General features: G+C 33.4%; 2 protein-coding genes and 1 pseudogene across 4 annotated transcripts; 1 reads left to right on the top strand and 2 right to left on the bottom strand.

Moving 5' to 3' along the window:
- Positions 1-93: 93 nt before the first annotated feature.
- LOC100800612 (2-hydroxyisoflavanone dehydratase-like) lies at positions 94-1,476 on the top strand (annotated as a pseudogene).
- Positions 1,477-1,894: 418 nt separating this feature from the next.
- On the bottom strand, positions 1,895-9,095 carry LOC100775993 (probable ATP-dependent DNA helicase CHR12). 3 transcript variants are annotated; one of them, XM_003539069.4, is made up of 12 exons: positions 8,747-9,095; positions 8,529-8,676; positions 7,938-8,002; positions 7,530-7,718; positions 7,206-7,355; positions 6,401-6,799; positions 6,067-6,326; positions 5,723-5,941; positions 4,762-4,969; positions 4,536-4,689; positions 3,432-4,037; positions 1,895-2,744 (listed from the first exon to the last, which is right to left on the bottom strand). In XM_003539069.4, exons 1-12 carry the CDS (start codon positions 8,867-8,869, stop codon positions 2,074-2,076), a joined length of 3,192 nt encoding a protein of 1,063 aa, XP_003539117.1. In that variant the 5' UTR covers positions 8,870-9,095; the 3' UTR covers positions 1,895-2,073. The 3 variants fall into 3 exon arrangements, with proteins under 3 accessions (XP_003539117.1, XP_006590394.1, XP_006590393.1); XM_006590331.4 differs by lacking the exon at positions 8,747-9,095 and having other exon boundaries at positions 7,530-7,773; positions 8,529-8,594; XM_006590330.4 differs by lacking the exons at positions 8,529-8,676; positions 8,747-9,095 and having other exon boundaries at positions 7,530-7,735; positions 7,938-8,001.
- A 1,792-nt stretch (positions 9,096-10,887) lies between these two features.
- Positions 10,888-15,795, bottom strand: KAPP1 (kinase-associated protein phosphatase 1). The gene is made up of 12 exons (NM_001250071.1): positions 15,565-15,795; positions 15,102-15,474; positions 14,833-15,008; positions 14,588-14,746; positions 13,772-13,915; positions 13,611-13,672; positions 13,097-13,232; positions 12,507-12,601; positions 11,907-12,022; positions 11,682-11,811; positions 11,238-11,292; positions 10,888-11,099 (listed from the first exon to the last, which is right to left on the bottom strand). The coding sequence occupies exons 1-12, from the start codon at positions 15,694-15,696 to the stop codon at positions 10,947-10,949; spliced, it is 1,731 nt and encodes a 576-aa protein (NP_001237000.1). The 5' UTR covers positions 15,697-15,795; the 3' UTR covers positions 10,888-10,946.
- Between the last annotated feature and the right edge of the window lie 5,276 nt (positions 15,796-21,071).

Below are 21,071 nucleotides of genomic sequence, written 5' to 3'. Positions count from 1 at the left end.
AAATCAGTTCCATTAGTTTATTCATATAGCTAGTGTATATTAAGCGCAAAAGGATGATGACGTAGGGAAATCGGAGTGAACCATGCAATTGAGATGTGATATTAAGGATAAAGGATTTCATTAACTAGAATAAACACAAACAGATTTAAGAGATCTTGAAACAAGGGGATACATATCTTTTGGCCTGCTGAGTTTCCATATTAAACATGTGATAAACATTATCCTCTTCAAAGAGTTCCACTTTCCCTGAAGAGTAGGTGATCCTTACCGGCAACAGTAAGAAGCATCTTAGAACAGCCAATGGGGTTATACATTTGGATCAACAGAAGATGATGGCTGAAGGTGATTATATATTTAATGAACTCTTGTCTCCCCACACTTATCTCTGAATTGGATCAATGGCGAAGAAGGAAGAGAAGGAGATAGTGAAAGAGCTCCTTCCTCTAATTCGAGTGTACAAGGATGGCAGCGTGGAGCGTCTTCCCTGAAGATCCCCAAACTGGAGTCTCATCCAAAGACATAGTGATCGCAGACAACCCCTACGTCTCCGCTCGCATTTTCCTTCCCAAATCCCACCACACTAACAACAAACTCCCCATCTTCCTCTACTTCCACGGTGGCGCCTTTTGCGTCGAATCCGCCTTCTCCTTTTTCGTCCACCGCTATCTCAACATCTTAGCCTCAGAAGCCAACATAATAGCCATCTCCGTTGACTTCAGACTCCTCCCACACCACCCTATCCCTGCTGCCTACCAAGACGGTTGGACCACCCTCCAATGGATTGCTTCCCACGCCAACAACACCAACAACACCAATCCGGAGCCATGGCTACTCAACCACGCCGACTTCACCAAAGTCTACGTAGGAGGTGAAACCAGCGGTGCTAACATCGCACACAACTTGCTTTTGCGTGCAGGTAACGAATCCCTCCCCGGGGATCTGAAAATATTGGGTGGATTACTATGCTGCCCCTTCTTCTGGGGCTCGAAGCCAATTGGGTCGGAGGCTGTTGAGGGGCACGAGCAGAGTTTGGCCATGAAGGTCTGGAACTTTGCCTGCCCCGATGCCCCCGGTGGAATTGACAACCCCTGTGTTCCTGGGGCACCCTCTTTGGCCACTCTTGCCTGCTCTAAGTTGCTCGTTACTATCACTGGCAAAGACGAGTTCAGAGACAGAGATATTCTCTACCACCACACCGTTAAGAAAAGTGGCTGGCAAGGTGAACTTCAACTCTTTGATGCTGGCGATGAGGAGCATGCTTTCCAGCTCTTCAAGCCTGAGACTCATCTTGCTAAAGCCATGATCAAACGCTTGGCTTCTTTTCTAGTTTGATTTCAGGATTCATCCCAGGCAATAATGGCATTAATTGGTTACGTTACGAGAGATTGTTTCCAAAAATAATAAATCGTGTGTGGATTGACTTGTTTTGTATACCACCTCCAGTTTCAGATTGAATTTTCAGTTATTGTTGTTGCATCATTTACTCTCGTTTATAGTTTTCGTCTGTGTAATTATTCAACAAAAACGCAGTAATAATTCCCTCTCTTGCTTAATTGCTTTCTCTCTCCTTGTTTTGTTTGGGTTTGGCACGATATTTACAATTAACTAACGTATTTTTCTCAACTAACTTTGCTAAATCTAACAGTTTTGGCGGTGAATAATTATATTCAACTCCTACTAGATAACATAATTTGCTCTGTATTGTGTGCTAACCGACAAAATATCAGGAGACGTTAACATAGTTTGTTTTTTTTTTTTTTAACAAGTTTTCTGCACGCGGTTTGTTTCGTTTTAGTACTTGTTTCGTTGTTAAGTGATCGCCAACTAATATCCACGGAAATCCATGGTTTAATTTTCCAGATGGGAATCATAGAAATGAACTAGGGGAAATGTGTTTCATCAATTAGATTTTACATTCACACTGATAAACTTCACAACTGCCAGAAGGAATTTGCTGGTATCTACATTTGCTGATCGAGTGTAATCTACCATTTACCTTGACAAACACAATGAAGCAGAATCACAATACAAATGTAGGGAAAATTTCTGGCATCCATGACTAAATTAGAACTATCAGTTCCAGTTTGCTCTTCCATTTGAATTCTGCCCTCTACTATCAGAGAATGAACCCTGGCCAAGGTAGCCTGATCTCTTCTTTCTACGAGTATTCCAGGAAAATATATGCTCGTTCAAACCACCAACACTGACATCTTCGTTTTCATGTTTCTGGGAATTTATTTCTTCGGGCTTGAGTCTCTTAGAGGCAGGTGTCACGTCGAAAGTGTCTTCACTTCTAAATAACCGTTCTTCTGTCCCCATGTCATCACTAGCTTGTGCATGGTTGTCAACAGGGAGGTGGTCTCTTCTTTTCCCTTTGACTGAAAGCTTAGATATGTCCTGTCCGTTCTCCACAGCCTTCATCCATTGTAGGTCACTTAATGTATCTGCATATACCACTTCATTTCTTTTACGCTTTCCAGTAACACTACCACTGTCAAATATTTTGACCTTATCATCCTTATTTAGTGGAGAGTATACCCAATCCGGCAGTTCATGCTCTTCCATGAGACGAGATCTGTAATTCTCCTTTTGCCTTCGCTCTTCATCCATTTTCTCAAACAGCCAAAATTCCTCATCAGATCGGGCCGCAAGGCGGTTAATTTCTCTCTCACTCGGGACATCCGTACCAAGTGAGCTAGTACCTCTACGCATAATCTCCTGCAACATTTCTCTTCTGTCTTGTGCTGCAATAAATAAAAAAATATCACACGTTCAAACAGTTCATTTTCGCAAGACATAGGAAGCCCAACACAGGAGACTGATATGGTGGCACAGGAATGTTCTAGGTTGAACACGACTTCTTTTCCAAATAGAATAAGAAAATGAAAGACCTAATGACTATTAATTCTTAATCTCTAAGTAATGTTCAAAATCAGGAGAAAGTCAAATAAATTAGGAATGCAAAAATTCATCTTAAGTTCTTAAACAACTTATTAATTATTATTGCTGCTCAAATGCTTAAACCAACAAAAAAAGGTTTTCAAGTGAGAGGATAAGATTGAGCCAGAGTGCATAAAACTTGCTAGGTTCAGTATACTCAAAATTTCAATTCAATGATGAGTTGCAATCTGCATCAAGCAGCAACATGTCATGAATATTACATGAGATACCACTTATGTAATTTGTTTATGGCTCTAGTAGCAGTTTGGGCCTTTGGCACATGGTGCATTTTATAGTTCCGGAAGGTCATCAGTAGAATAGGCAGCACTTTGCAAGCATAATACTTGCTTTGAAGTCTGAAGCTGTGAACAAAAGAAAAATCCTCTCCCCACTCCCCCTTTACAGAATGCAAAGAAATGCTTTTCAAATTAATCAAAAACTGGCTACTCATAAATAGTATCAGGATATAGCAAAAGTATCAAAGAACAAACCTGTAGAAGTTGTGTTAAAGAGCCCTGCCTGAATGACTTTGGCATCAATGCCCATCTTTTGTTTAGCACGCTCTAAAATCACCTCTTCAATAGATCCCACACTAACTAACACAAAAACTCTAACTTCCTTTTTTTGTCCAATGCGATGTGCTCGATCCTCGGCTTGTTGATCCATTTGTGGGTTCCAATCGCTGTCAAAGATTATAACAGTATCTGCTGTTTGTAAGTTCAAACCAAGACCTCCGGCACGGGTGCTCAAGAGAAACATAAAGTATGCAGAATCAGGTGCATTGAATTTCCGTAGTAGGGAACCTCTTTCCTCAGTTTTTGTTGAGCCATCAAGTCTAAGAAATTTAAAATCATTAAGTCGCAGATAAATTTCAAGAATGTCCATGAGCCGAGTCATCTGAGAAAAAAGGAGGACTCTGTGACCAGCTCTACGAAGTTTTGGAAGCAAACGGTCAAGAAGTTCAAACTTTCCTGATGCTCTGAAAATCTCCTCCTTGTGTTTATGGATATCATAGTCACCCACAAAGAGGTAGGGATGGTTACAACATTTTCTGAGTTGCATTGTCAAGTTCTGTAGACTTTTTGATTTTCCAGAACCTACAGATTGGTCTCTAGATTAGTAAAAAGTTTGTAAAACGAGTTCCCAAGAATTAGGTAAGCATAGAAGGAAGTACAAACCAATTATTAATGTTTACAGGGCTGGGTTTTGTTGGGGGGGTAGGAAGGGAACAATACAAGGGGTGAAAAATTTTCTTTTGATAAAAGGAAAACAGAAAAACACCAGCACCAGGTGATCAGAAATCATATTTATATTGAATTAACAAAAGAATCTTATTTCACCAATTCATCACAAAGTACCAACTGGTAAAGCATAACAAAAACAAAATTAACATCAAATTGAATGAAGAGGAATCTAGTATACTTCCCGAGAGATGATCAGAACTCAGAATCAACTAACAATGGGGTAGGATGGGATATACAAAATACCTTTAGCAGAAGCAAACCAATATTCAAATCAAACTTGGGAAAAACAATTGCATCTTTATAAGGTAAAGAGGTGTGGATTAGAAAATAGAAAACAATGGAGGTACAAACCATTGTCTAAGCCAACTCTGCCAACATCAGTGACTTGTTGATAATATACTTTCTGCCAGGCTGACAAGTCACATTTGAGTATAACCTGAGATTTACTAGGAAGAAATTTTTCCACCTCATCTTTTTTCCTTCTCAATATGAAGGGCCTTATCACCTAAAAGTGTGAATGATATTCATCAGAATGATGTTGACAAAAGAAAGAAAATAAGAAACGAGCGAAGCTAACTTGATGCAGACGCCGAATGATCAATAGTTGTTCTTCATCAGTTAGAGAGACATCCACTCGGTCTGCAAAGGGAGCATTAAACCAGTCCTCGAAATTCTGAACTGAATTGAAAATGTTTGGAAGGAGAAAATTGAGCAGGGACCATAATTCCTGCAAACTGTTCTGAATTGGGGTACCAGTCAACAGCAGTCTTCGTTGAATGTGATAGCTGCACAAAAGTGAAAAAAATTAAATTGTAGAAGTCATACATGTTGTTCTGTTCTGTCCAATTCTAATGTACTTATATTAAGGAAATCAGTTTAATCTAACAAAATGTTTTAAACAGAACAAGAAAGTCAACAAAATACATGCCGAAACTAAAGAAGTCTAGAGGAAACATAAGATTGTGATGTGGCAGACCAAAAATGAAACTTTTAAATGAAATTCTAAAAAGAGAACTGAATGAGCACTTTTTTGTTTTGACCAAGCAATTTATCTAAAGACTTGTAGAAACTGAATAACCATCTCATGGGCCTTAATCTCAAAAATTAAGATTTTGGCTGGTGTCTAGGTCAAATATGAGTCCAACCAGTCCTCAACCTTTACCCTTTACAGAGATAAAGATTAAAGAAGAACTAAATGAAATTTATATGTAGATATAAATCCAAACAAACACGAAATAAAAGAGAGGAGCTAAACCACACAAAGGGTGCCTTAGCATAATGCAGTGTTGTTGACTGCTTTGATTATGCTACACACAGTTTTAAAAGCTATACTTCACTTTAGTTTCAGCATATATTTTTTCTTCAGTCTGGTGAAGCCATCAGGCTGTTCAGAATTTTTGTAAGGGAAATAAAAAGGATAGCATAACCAGAACTAAGGGAAGTGAACATATTAAACATCAGTGTAACATGAACATCAATATTGTTAAACATGTTAACCATCATCATAACACCAATACTGAACAAGTAAAAAATCATACCCAGAGTCCAGGGTTCTTGCTAGAGCACACTCATGATTCTTCAATCGATGCCCTTCATCCACAATCAAGTAGAGCCAATGGATTTTCTTGAGAAATGCTTTATCTCTCATTATAAGATCATAGTGTGTTATCAGAACATTAAATTTCCCCTCCCCTGACAACTCTTCCTTCATTGCTTTTCTCTCATCCAGCCGTCCATCATAAAGAATGGTTGTGATGCTGAATCAGAAAGAAAATTCACAAGTGATTTGAAAATGAATAAGATGTGAAGAACTAAGAATTTGTCACCCTCTCCCCACCGAACAGGATAGGAAATTATTTTTCAGTGTATGCCACGGACATACCTAGGAGCCCATGTTGAGAATTCATTGATCCAATTTGGCAGAACAGCCTTTGGAGCCACAATCAAGTGAGGACCAGTCACACCCTTGTGTTCCATAAGATATGCTATCAATGAGATGGTTTGTATTGTCTTCCCAAGCCCCATTTCATCAGCCAATATTCCATTTAAATTGTTATTAAACAAAGAAAGCATCCACTGGAGGCCTTCTAGTTGGTATGGTCTTAATTCTCCACCTTGAAGAATAGATGGTTGCTCGCTTACCTGTAAATAATTATGCTAGTTAGAATTCCATTGTACTACAATTCTCTTGAATTTTGTAAATCACAGAAACCTACCTTTTCTTGAATTGAATGTATGGCAGAATTGTATTGCCGCTGACCTTCAAGTAAATCACTAGTATCACCACCGTTACGATCAGAATCTATTAAATCCACATCTTCCTCAAGAGGTGATTCCTTAGAAATTCCATTCTTCAATCCATCTGACTCAGGTAAATCAGTTTCTGAATCTTCCAAGGGTTCAATGCCATCTGATTGTTTTGAGTCCTTTTGACGTTGAACGGCTGCTCCCAAATTTACAAGTAGTTTATTTGTTTCTTCAAGAAGCAAAGTCAATCTTTCATTCTTACTCTCTTTTACCATTCTCATGTAAGCTTCCTGATCATCGGCCTTTAAGGCTTGGAATCTCAATTTCTCTGCCCGTGTTGCACGTTGCCTTTGCCTTCCATGCCATGCCTTCAATATTATTTATGAGAACCAGAATTGATAATCCATATTAAATCAATGATAAGTGATCTCTCAACCCATAAAAACGAGCAAAATGAAATCTTAAATCACATAGAAATGTCACTAGAAGCTAAAGACATGATCAAATTCAAACATTCTTCAACATATTTACATATTTTGGAAAAAAACAAAGTTCTTGTTCTTGTATATCCTATGCCTATATTATCAAAAGCACATACACACTCCAAACATGTTTTTTTCCAATACATATAATTATCCAGAGTGTAGTTCACAGGTACTTCGAATCCTATTATGCCAAAAAGTTATATCCCAAATTTTATAAACAAGTTTCCCATGTAAATATATACATATATTATTTTGTAACAATTGAAAGATGGGGAAGAAACAGTGTTACCTGTACACCATCATTCCTCTGTTTTCTTCGCTTCAAAAAAGCTTGAATTTGTAATTGGAACTCTCGGACCGCATTCAGTATTTCTGCAAAAAATCTTCTTTTTCTGGTTTCCATATGATTTTTTGCCTGTTCTTCCAATCTTGATAGTCTCTGCATTTGAGTATACGAGATAAATAATATAAATAAATTTCACTCCATGTTCATAGACTCCTTACATCAATGAAGCCTCATCATCAACAAGTGTAAACTATACCCTATAATATCCATGACATGAAATGAGTTTAAACCAGCAGTGCAGGAGATACCAACAAAATGGAAAATCACCTCAGCATCCCGTTTCTTCCTTATTTGATCATCGGCATCCATGGAAAATGGATCTCCAACACCATACAGCGGACGACGCAACCGCATCATGCTCCAATCAAATAATTGCCTGTCTGGATATGCACATTTAACATTGAGCCAGTATTCAGAATTCACGTCAGTCTGCACCTTCCTCTGCAACTCAGCTAGCTGCCAGAAAAATGGTCCTTGCCAAGAAGGACACAGTTCTTGTCATTTCTCGGTTCTGCTTAATACAAGCAAATATTCATATAATAATTTCCTCACAAGAAACAGGTCTTCACAAATGAAAGACCTATTTCTGAAATTGATTTTCCTACCACAAGCTAAGCATAACCAAAGCTAGACAATATATTAATCGTGAAAGAAAGATTTAAGAATCAATTTTACCTTTAGTCCATAAAGCTCAAGCAAGCACATAGTCTGTAGGTCCTCTCCTCTGCTTGAAGGCAATCCTGATTGAAAAACATCAATCAGTCACTCTTATTATTTAGATTCAGTTTCAATTAAGCCATACACAGACGCAGCACGTTCAGAAATATGTCGAAGTAGTTAACACAAGTAGGCATTTCCTTTCAATCGCTCTTGTTTCGATAAGGCCATACGAGACGCGGCATGCTCAGAAATATCTCAAAGCAGTTTTCACAAGTAATGCCACTAAAGATGTACAGTACCAATTACCAAAACAACATCCCACAACAGGAGTAAGACCCTATTTTAATAAACTTCTCAATAAGCACTTACAAGAGAAGAAAATAAGAAGGTAAATGAATAAAACGTGTGCTTAACTTATGTATAAACTAAAATCAGATGTTAGAGAAGTTAAACGATAGAGCTTCTGTAAAAGTTGAAGAGCATAAGTTGATTTTAGCTTGTTATTTTCGGCTCCGACAAATGCTTATTGATAAACTTATAGAAAGATAGCGACAATTAGGCAGCACAGAAGGCAGAAGGAGGGAATTCCTTTCTGAAGATACGAACCTTGGAGTTGGGTTAAGCGGTGTCGAATCTGAGTGTGATAACGGCTTTCCCTTGTTTTGTTCAATTTGGAAGCAGAGGCGTAGTTAGGACGTTGCTCCAACAGCGCATTTTGAAGGTCGGCCAACAAATCTTGTTCCGGTGCATCGGCCTGCGAAATACAAAAAAGAAGAAAATAAAAAAGTCGTGTTGCGAGTGAGAAAGAAGGGAAGAAGAAGTACCTCGGAAGAGAGAGGATTAGATCGGTGATAGATAGAAGAAACGGTGTCAAAGAGGTCTGGGGGAAGAGGGAGGTTGCGAGAAACCAGGTTCAGGGCACCAATCAGTGACACTGCTTGCTCCATCGCAGGAGCCTTCACCTTTCCTTTTAATTTAATTAATTAACTACCTAATATTTTAATTAATCTCACTCTCTGTCCCAAAGGAATCAAACTCTCCCTTCATGCAACCCTCTCTTCGCCGCTCTATCTCTTCCATATCCCTAACTTTTTAATACGGGCCAATTGCGGAAACCCGTCCCTTTTTTCGTTTACCCCAAACACGCCTCTATTTCTCCTTATAAAAACGTTCCTGCCTCTGTTTTCACAATAACACTTAATTTTATATTTTCATCAACTTTTTCTATAATACTTATAAAAAAATAATAACTTTCGTTTTAAAACGATTCATATACTTTAACTTTCGTACAAATTCTTTCATTTAACTTCTTTAAAAACCTAAGTTCTTTAGGGTAGATAAAAAAAAATTCTCCTTATGTTTATCATCTTTCTTCTTCTTAATCTACTATTCAACACAAGTCAAGAGGTAAGATATCGATAAAAGTACTTCTAACACTTAAGTAAGGTATAAGACAGGATCAATAATTGAATATTAAATGAATATGAAAAATATTTTATCTCAAGATTCTCATAATTTTTTATATATATCTCAATGAGTCATGAATTCATGAGTATTTGTATTTTTTTATCTTATTAGATAATGTATCTCTACTTATCATTATGGGTTAAGATGGTTCTAATGATAGTTAATAAGATAATTTGTAAGATAAGTGATGAAAATTACTTGAATACTCAATTTGATTGAATACCTAAATATGGATAGATAGATCACTTTTGTTGATTAGGCAATAAAAATAGGTAGACATTCGAATAAGATCAATATATGAACATGAAAAAATCACACAAAAAATAGTAGAGCGACCCTAGCGTATGCACATGTAACTTTAATTAGTTTAAAAGTATAAATCCTAATACAAAATATTTTTTTTAAGCGTAACAATCACTTAAATTTATATTTAATCAAAATTTTAAATTAATCTTATTTTGAAAAAAAAACAAAAAAAATCAATCAATAAGAAAATAAACGACATGACAATTTTATTGGTTAAAAAAAAGTACCAAAATCCTCACAAATTTTTTGTCTCTTTTAATATCTCTTTTGGGACATTTTATATTGTTAACACATTGCTTAATCAGGGATAAAATGAAAATTTTTAAAAAATTAATATTGAATGTAAAAATTGAAAAAAAAAAGACTTTATATTTTTTAAAGTATTTTACTTTTTAATCTAAGCACACAAAAAAATAGCGGAGTGACCCGTGCATATGCATAGGTCACTTTGATTAGTTTATAAGTATGAACTCTAATACAAAATATTTTTCTTAAGCCTAACAATTTATATTTAATCAAAATTTTAAATTAATCTTAATTTGAAAAAAAAATATAATCAATCAATAAAAAAATAAATGACTTGACAATTTTACTGGTTAAAAAAATAGTACCAAAATCCTCACAATTTCTTGATCTCTTTTAATATCTCTTTTGGAACATCCTATATTTTTGACATGTCGCATAATCAGGATCAAAATGAATTTTTTTTTAAAAAAATTACTATTGAATGTAAAAAACTGGAAGAAAGAAAGAGAATAAGAGAAATAGATGGGACGGAATGTACCAAGTACACGAGACAACCGGCGGGTAAGAGAAGAATCTTAACCTTTGTAGTCAAAATAGAAAAAAAAATCCAACTCTTATTCACCAAAAAGTAATTTGAAAAAAATACAAAAAAGATTGCTTATACTTTTTTGAAATATTTTACATTTTAATCTAAGTAAAAAAAAGAAGAATAACATAACAAAACAGGTAACTGACTAGTTTTATTTTAAAAAAATGTTTTATTAATAAATGAGTTTAAATATCAAAATTTATTGAAATTCACCGGTGTTCCAATACAAACGGTGTTCTGGCTCTAGTTCAAATTTGCCAAATAATAAAAGTCGATGTGATAATTAGCATTGCGCTTTTGTTTATATTTCATTTTATCTGATTCCATGAGTTGAGCTTGAGAAGAACAAAAAAGGTTAGAGCTCGAGGGGACAAAAATATGTATTAATATTTCTGTAACACTATTCCTAATTCATACTAGGATTCAACTTTACAAGAGAATCTGTTTAAGGTATCAAAATCTAAGAAAATTACAGAGGTATTATCCTTTGTTCTGAGTGTTTTAGCCTCATTCAACAACAAACTAGCAGTCTTTTCTGCTGTATTCTCTGAATAGCATCTCTCCCTCATCTGTACAGTTGAGAAAGCAAACTGTTGGAGCAAATTCATAGGAAAAAGAAAGAAAAAAGAATAATATATATATATATATATATATATATATATATATATATATATATATATGTATATATAATCTCTATTATACCAAACCTGCAACACAAGCTGAATTGCCTTCTTCACGCTGATGACATCCCATAACCCATCACTGAAAATGTTGCAGATGCCATTGTTATACTTTCAACATGGTCAAAAGAAAAATGTGAATGTAAAACAAATAAATTGGTTACTGAAGTGTTAAGAGAGTTAAAAAAAACATGGTTTGGATTTTGAAAAATAAATTCAGTTACCTTACTATTTCTAGAACGAATAAAGCTCTTCTAAGTGTGCAAGTAATGGCGTATCCATCCATTCAATTTACAGTGTATTGTGATATTGCCCCACTAAAGTTCTAAGGTGAATCACCTTTACTTGTTCACTTTAGAAGAGTTTTTTTCTTTCTAGAAGGAACATTACTGAAAGACAGCTAACCATGATATTCAGAATATACATTTTGTTACAATAATTTATAAAAGCATGCATCAGAAGCAAATTCACCTAGCTAGAATAGCAAAAGCGTTGCTCGCTTGATCAATATGCACAACTTGACTAATGTAAGGTTCTGAACTGAACCGGGAATCCTGCTGTTTCAGGAATTTGTCCCCAAGCATTCTTGCCAGATTTATACCTGCATCAAGTGAGAGCCAGAATCAGCAATTGCAAAGTCATATTGTAACTCAGGAAAGTGAAGTTATCTGTTTTAGTGATTATTTCCCATCATACCATATAGACGTGTTTCCTCATCTTTTAGTGGTTCACCTGTCTCTTCGATTCTGAGTCTTTCAGAATAATTCGTTAACTTGTGATCTTCTGACATCTTGATTTGTTTCCCATTCACACTGCCAAAAAGAACTCATTATAAATTTCATACAAGCATAAAGTATACTCAATAGAATTTTAGTCTATTTAAGCCAACAAAACCAAATGTGGCAAATTAAAATCCATAGCTATAATAGAGTCACTCGGATAAGAATAAGGCTCAATTAGTAGTGCAGTTGTTGCATATAAGTAAGTAACTAAATGCTGTGAAAATTTATAAATTTTAAAAAAAAGATAGATAAAACATTATAACTATAGTAGATCTACAATCCCCATCAAAAGTTCCAGCACTAATAATGCCAGGGTTTTCTTGTACAAAAATATTATGTATCAATAAATTATTTAACACATGCATCTCAACATAACAAGAAAAGTGAAACTAGCATAAAACAAAATTTGTTTCTGATAGCCCACAGTTGTCATGTTGCCTACCCTAAGTACCCTTGACCCATTCAAAATTCAAGCAAGTCAACCGAAGCATTCCAGTTGGTTAGATAAACAAACCTCATAATACAGGTGGAGTCTCCAACATTAGCACATTGTGCAAAGAAATTTTCATCACCATCAGTCCACACCAGAAGCACTGTTGCTGTACATCCCTGCAAAGAGTTTGTTAATAAAAGATACATAAGTTTAATTAGCATGCACAATCAATGTAAAAGTTTTTACACTATCAGTCCATAAAAAATAATCATTGGTTTTACTTTTAAGGTATAAAAGCCAACAAATTTAGCATACATGATGGTTTGTGATTGGATGATAATGTAAAAGACCTTTACACTCTCAGTACATGTATTATTTATTTAATGTACAAACCACAAACATAAAAATTTAGAACAGAGAATAAGAGAAAAAAAGATCATTGGTTTTACTTTTAAGGTAATTATTAAAAAAGTCAACAAACTTCCTATATATGATGGTTTTTGATTGGAAGATAGTGTAAAAGATCTTTACACTGTCAGTACATGTATTATGTATTATTTATTTAATATACAAACCATAAATATGAAATTTAGAACAGAAAATAAGACAAAAAACTCATTCATACACCCTAAGGATACAGTAAACGAAGATCAGACTGGAGAACAAAATACCTCATAATAGTTATTCATGTGTGCTTCTGTTTGAGAAAATGCTTCTCGAAGAACATCTGAAGCATCACAGAGTGATAAAACCCTCTCCCTTTTTAATGAATCCGATAATATACTAGCAATTACCTCAGGAAAAAGTCTGAAAATAAATACAAAAAAATTAGTAGTATTTTGCACATTAAGAACAGCCACAACCATGGATAAATAACTAAAATATGCACAGAATGTTGTTGCAATTCTGATTAATTATTACGGAATATCTTTTAGTAATTTTTTCCTTATACTATAAGTCCAAATTTCCCTCACCAAAAAAAAGTCCCGTAAGAAAGTATGATAATACTAACATGCACATTAATGGATTTTGGATATCTACCTTTGCAACCATAAAAAAACATATGAATATTAAATAATTTAAATTATTTCTATTCATCAAGTTCACTGTCGACAGTCACCAACAAAAGGAAGTATAGAATTGGCAAGCATTAACATAAAGTAACCTAAGGCAGAAAATACTAACTTGCTAGCAGATTTGGCAGCCCCATCTCCACCATGCCCATCACAAATGCCAAAAATTCCAAACTGTTAATTAGGAATAGAGGTGGGTTAAGTCCCTCTGGTAAGTGAGAAACGAAACTGAAGAGACGTTCATTTAAGAAGTGCTATGAATAAATTCAAAACCTGATCCAGCCCAGGTAGAGGCCATTGATAATAGCAAACGTCTTCCATAGTAAACTTTTTTCCTCCTCGACGCATAGCCATCGGATCTGATGCCATACCAACTCCAAAGGGAATGTGATGCTGAGTTTGTGAGGTAATATGAACCTGAAATTTATTAAATCATGTAGAAAATTATATAGAATTTTTTTTAGAGAAAAAAAACCAACAATAGCATTAAAAAAAAAGCAATAGCTGCATACTCACTTCAAGTATACCGTTTTAAAGTAAAAGATATAGTGCAAACCAGACAAAAATAACTTTACCACTTAAAAATATAATTACATCAGAGACTTTGTAAAAAGCATGTAGAGTACTTGTTTTCTAAGTGAACACAGAATAATCACATTCACCCTTATAGAAGACGAGAGAGGAGATTAATCATTGAAAGAACAAAAACTACAATCTTGATTCAATCTAGTTAAAATCTAATTTTGAATATGTAACTTCTAGTCAATCTAGCTCGACAGAATCAGTCACATTCTACTTAATATCAAAAAAATTATTAACTTATATCTGCATGCATGAAAAACAGGACAGGAGTTAGCGTTCAAATGAATTCCTAAACAATACATTTCAATGTAAAAGCACTCTTGGATTATAAGGGGGAGTAGAAAACTCTGAATGATGAATTACCAACAAAAATTTATTCAACCTGCAGACAGTCTTTTCATTGCTAATATCATGCATACCGATATATGCTTTGCATTTAGGATAATCAGATGCCAAACAGAAAAAAAGTGGCAGTGGTTTTAAGGGAGATTCAGTCCTAATACTCACCATTACTTTTGATGTTGTTCCAAGTGTTATGATATCTCCATTAGTAAGATTCATCGGATTCCCCCAATTCCTACTTCCAGTGTCTTGATGGTTGATTGGCTTAGAATTCAACAGTGTTCCATTGAGGCTACCCATATCCACCAACTCCCATTTCATTTTCTGAAAATTCAATTATAACAATAATTGTCAGACACCGTACATCTAAAAAATGCAATTGCAAGTCCAAGAGCACAGAAGGAGCTTACATCCAAATTCCAGTTTATCATGGCATGCTTTCCTGACACTTCCGAATCCTTCATCAACAAATCACTCGGAGAAACCCTTCCCAAGGTTAGCGGGAGACGAGAGGGGTTGGTGGACTCAACAGAATAACGAAGTCCCCGAGAAGGGCCACTGATAACCTCCAGAGTGAGGCAACTTCCTGCACTTCTAACAAAAGGATATGTCATTATGTTGACAATGCAAATACATAGAGCAATGGCAAGACAATAAAAAAAAGGACTAAGGAAATTACTTTGATCAGAGATATCCCTTTGCACAAAGTCCTCAAGTCTATCATTTTGAAAATTGGGCGGGGCATGCTTTTGAATTTGAGCTAAATGAGATGAAGGAAGCTTAAGCGTTTGACCAACATCAAGATCCTCAGAGGAATGATCAGAGATGACATCGACAACCAAAGTATCACCAGCATGTGGCTGTGGCATGTTAAGGGTTTGAAGCCTTTGCTTATGAACAAGGCCTTGGCCATGGGTTCGAGGAGAGCGAAAATGAACTTCACTGGGATAACACGCACCCTCGAGATCATAATCTCGAGGCAATTCATTGCACTGATTAAACGACGACGCATCACCTTCGTCCCCCACAAAAAGGGGCCGCTCTAGCTCGCCCTGCGATTCGAATTAATTTAATTGAGAGATCAGAGATAGAGATTAGGGTAAGAAAAAAAAGGAATGGGTGAAAATAGAAACTTGACTGACCTTGATGGAGGAGAGGAAACGCGGAGAGAAAAAGAAGCGCCATGGTTTGAAGAGAAAGAAGAGGAAGATGACGATGAGAAGAAGCATAAGGAGAAGAAGCACAGTGAGAATGGTTTGTAGCATCGGACCCATCGTCTTCCTTCGCAAGAGAGATTGGGTCTGGGTTTGCGACAACCTCGCCTTTCAAATCGTCACCCTCCAAATTACGACACACCTGCATTTATTATGATTCTTTCAATTATTTTAGCCTCTTTTTTTATATACTATTCTTATTTATTCATCGTTTACTTCAATATTTAAATAAATTTGTTTTATATTTTATTCTAATCAATTATTTTTTCAAAAAATGCGCATAACATTAAAAGATAAATAATACGAGTCACAAAACAACGACAAATGGTTTTAATATAGTAGTTACTAAACTAAAATAACTATTTAAATTATTATAGACTTTTGATCATGTTCCTCTGTAAAAAAAAAATTGTAAAATAATTTTCATCTACTTTTCATTTTTTTTTCATTATCACATCGTATCATTTCATCTTTATTCTTACCAAAATCCATATTAGATTATCGGATATTATTAAGCTTGTATATATACAATTTTAAAGCTCCTTAAACTTATTCATTAAATGCGTCAAGATCATAAAAATATAGGGATATTTATTTCACGGATAATTCTTAATTTTGATAGTATTTTTTCTTGAGAATATTTTTTTTGTTTCCTCTGTAAAAATTAAAAATTAACAGAATGTGAGTACATAAGTTTAGTCTCTTACTTTCTCATTATTTTTTTACTCTCTTTTCATGCCTTCCATCCACTTATCTCATACTCACATATGAAGGGTAAGAAAACCACTTAGCCAAAATCACTTTTCAGTTCATTTTTAATATTTTTATTAGTTGAAAAACTTGTTTGAATTTTCGCTAAGTAATTTTATTTTAGTAGTTTTCAATATTTCTAAATATTATTTGAAGTAATATTTTTTAAAATGTTAACTTTTAGTTTTTTATGTTTTTTATATTTTTATCATTGATATATTTATTCATTTTTTTATTGTTTATTTTAAATAAATCATGATTTTATTATTTTTTTATTTTAAATTTTTTAGTTATTTTAACAATTAATTTTATCAAATACTTTTAATTTAATAAACTAATTTTGTTCTGCTTTCAGCCACTAACTACGAACTAATTTTTTAGGTGATTTTTTCCAACATAGCCTAAAATGTAATATAATTATAATTGATTTCTCACTTATTTAACAAAAGTTTGAGTAAATTATCTCAATTCTTTTCCTGTTTTTATACTTGTTACTCAATTCTTTTTATTTTCAATTTTACACAAAAATATTTTTATTATATATGTTATTGTTATCATATTGTTAATACGAAGTATTAATTAATTTTACCAATGACTAAATTCTATCAAAAATCTAATTAATTATCTTTATTAGAGTTTTTTTTTCTCTCAACCACGTATTAGTTACTACTTAAATTAACGTGTTAAATTACATTTTTTTCTCCTCATTTTTTATCATTAATATTTAAACAGGGAGGGGTGCTATTAGAATATATTTTTTAACATGTTCCTTTAAATACATCCTTTTTAATTGGTTAAAATTTATTAAAAATTAAAAGATATTAAATATAATATGGTTCTCATAAAATTTTACCATCTTTAATAAATTTCAATCAATAAAAAATAATATATTTAAATGAGTGCATGAGTATTTTTCTAATATTTCTCTTGAATAAGATTCTTTCTCCGTTCCTTCTTAGTTTAGGAAAATGTTGAGTAAGTGATGTTTGTTTAAGTGAATAACAATAACTAACTGAAAGCCCAAGTATAATGTTCTTGAGAAGGCAAGTCTTAGTGACTAAGTGACAATCAATATATCCGGTGATGAAGCGTTGACAAAAGTATTATAATTATATTTGTCCAAACCTTAAGAATACTCTAAACTAGAAAGTGGTGGGCAAGTTATAATAACAACAGGGCCAGTGGTTATGTTTTTTTTTTTTTTTTAATGATAAATTGTAACGGGAATTTCTGCTTGGGGTTGGTGGTAATGGTTATTGTTAGTCAACTAACGACTTTGATTATTCTTACTTCTTACTGTACAATACCATCATATGAACCACAAAGTTTTCCTTTTTAAGTAAATTTGGGCCAAACTGTTCGGCCAACTTTTTGCTACTTAAATAAAAAGTGTAACATCTTATCCTTTTCCTCATTTCCTTATTACAAGAAACAAGAAATAGAATACGCGTTAATTTTTTTTTTAAAAAAAACAAATAAATAGAATAGGCATTGTGTAAAGGGAAGTGAAAAAAAAAATTAAAAAAAAATGGAACATTAATTTTATTATGTATTTTATCAGCAAAATCATATTTTCATTATATAACGGATAATCCAAACAAAAAATACATAACAAAAACTTAATTTTATTGTGTATTTTGTTGGCAAAATCATGTTTCGGTTGTGTATTTTTTTATGATTTTTTGAGTTAATTAGAGATATATGTTACTTTTATTAAATTAATCAAATTAATTTTTATATAAATATTTTTAAAATAAATTAATTATGATACAATTTACCATTTTAACAGTAATTAGTATCATATAGATTATATTTTTTAATTAAAATTAAATTAATTAGATAAAAGTTACAATTTATAAAATTAATTGAATTAATTAACATATGAATTACCTTTATCAATAATAATCAAATTAATTATAATATTAATATTAATATTAATTTGATTATAATTAAAAAGGATAACTTGTGTTATCATAAATTTGCATCACAGATAATTCTATTACGGTTAAAAAAGATAACTTATATTTATAATTAATTATATTTTTTAATAAAAATTTAACAAAATAAAAACATGTTTTTATTGTGTATGATGGGTATAAAAAATTATACAACAAAAATATGATTTTATTGACAAAATACACAATGAAATAACATTTTTGTTGTTTTTGTTTTTTCATGCTCCCCATTACAAAATGGAATCATGATATTGTGGGAAGACCATTCTCAGAAAAACAATTTAAAGCACACTGGTGGTGTAAATAGCAAATTGGAGGTGAGAATAGTATCTCCCAAATTCAATTAGTGGAAAAAAAAGAAAAAAAAGACCAGGCTTGTACCTAACCCAGAAGTTGGGCCTTTAAGAGAAGAGACACTTATCTAACCCAGAAGGCCATTCTCACTGGCACCCCTCCTTTTGCTAATACCACATTTTTTCCCAACAACATATGTTGCTAACTAAGCCATACTGATGGGCGATTTTGTAACCTCGAGACCTTGTAAGAAGCAATGAAAAATATGGTGAGGTTCAACTTTTAATTATTATGTTATGCATCATTGTTTCTATAACGGATGGTGTTGTTACATATAGATGTAGCTTTATAAAGAAACTGAAGAAATAAAATCACAAGCAACTACGTTAAAGCTGTTCTAAAGCTTTATAATTTAGAAAAAATATTAACATCAATCTTTAGAGTTAATTTTAATTAAAAAAAAAGGTTTTTATTAAGAAAAATCTACTATACCTATATTTTTATATAACAGATTTTTTTTTAAAATGTGGAAATTAACAATTTGGTTAATGTCACTGTATTGTTTGACATGTTGTGATCCATTACCTAGCAATTTCAATGTCTCATTATTTGTTAAATTGAAAAGAAGGAAGCACAGGGTTTAAAAATACAATTATTAGAAAGGTGACGCACTCACATGGTCGAAAAGATAGGTCGGGGAACATTATAGCCTTTGTTTACTTGCTTTAATGCATATGTAAGCCATGAATTGGATTCTCTTGTCCCTCCCAGTAAAGTTCCTTCTATATGTATGTAGTAAATAGATAGATTTGTAGGAAGCAAATTGAAACCATATATATAAGTAACCTTAGGCTTCACTTAATTAAGGGACCATGACGTATACTTCGTTAAAGATTCTCCATCAATAAAAACAAAGCGAAATAACATGTTGATACATATGTGGATTCTGATGCAAATATCATTTTCTCTCCCTAATCAAGGATCATGGAGTCATAGCTAGCTAGATTTAGCCTTTTAACGGAAAAACACAGAGAGATACAATGCAAAATGTGATCATATATCATGCTCTTCCTCTCTTTTCCTATCTCTGTTGCATATATCATGGTCTTAGTATTTAATCTCTACATGCATGCATGCCCATATTCATTTTATTGTTTTCTTTTCTTCCTTAATTACCTATAAAGTCGTATACTAATTCCTGATGTAAAATTAAGAGCTTGCAACTTCCTACCAAATGTCACCTACGGTAGTAAGTATCATGCAAATTAACGCACAGGTCGGCTAAAGAAACTCACCTGCGCACGTAACTTAATGAATCCAAAATCCAAATTGCAAGCTTTTAATATAGGAAAAAGAAATACCGAGTATTCAATGTCAGAACTCCGATGGACTCGAGCATATATATAACATACTTTAATCTCTCTTTCGTTTCCTTTTCATCTGCTTTTTCTTGTTATATCATTTATATATCCATCATATATATTTTTCACTTGTTTCTACTTTCTCGTTTCTCCTTATTTTTTACTATATAAATATATAATATATTATATATTCATGAAGATATGTACCTCTTTTTCCTTACTAGCTACACTTATTCAAAGTTGATTAGATCCGGTTCTTATTTATATTGCATGTGAGGTAGAACTACCCTTAAATATTATATATATATATATATATATATATATATATATATATATATATGTTGACATAATATTTGTTGATAAACATTCAACTATTTAAAAAATATCAATTATTGAAAATGTCTAACGATACTTACGGATCATATAAGATGAAAGCATTACAACAGTGCATGTACACAAGATGAAGGATCAGGCACACGTGCTCAAAAGGCAAATCTAACTAGTTAGTACACCTGAAAATACAAATATAAGAAACAGAGAAATCACAGTCTTCTATTACAAAGAAGAGGCTTGAGCTTCTCTTCATTTTTTTTCTGTTCCTTTGTAGTTCCTTTCGAATTAGCATGTGCTCAACAACAACTCAAATAAAGAAACCTTACGCCAACCTCTGGTGGTTAAGGTGCAGTTGCAAAAAGGGACTCTAACAAGCTTCTTTGTAAGGGAGAAAAAAAGAGGAGGGGATGCAAATGGTAACTGGAAATGGAGAAGATGGAAATAGAGGTGGTAGGTAGTGGAGGAGGTGAGAGTTGAGGAAGGTAGTGATGGAAAAGAAAAAAAGAGATGTAAAAAAGAAAAAATCTCTCACTATAGAGAGGAAAAACCCATCTAGCATGGAAAAAAGAGCCTTTTATAGAGGTAGAATCCCTAGGAGGAAGAATCCCCTAAAGAGGTCACCGCGCCACACTGTTGGAGACTCTGCTACTAGGGTTTTTTTGTTACGATATTTCGACCATTTTTTTTATATTGCTAGTGTTTTTTGAATTAAACGAGTCTTGTTCTGAATTAATATAAGCCC

Source organism: Glycine max, chromosome 11, assembly GCF_000004515.6.
Source record: "Glycine max cultivar Williams 82 chromosome 11, Glycine_max_v4.0, whole genome shotgun sequence".
Lineage (NCBI taxonomy): Eukaryota > Viridiplantae > Streptophyta > Magnoliopsida > Fabales > Fabaceae > Glycine > Glycine max.
The sequence above is the reverse complement of the archived record's forward strand: the minus strand, read 5'-3'. Positions and strand labels throughout refer to the sequence as shown.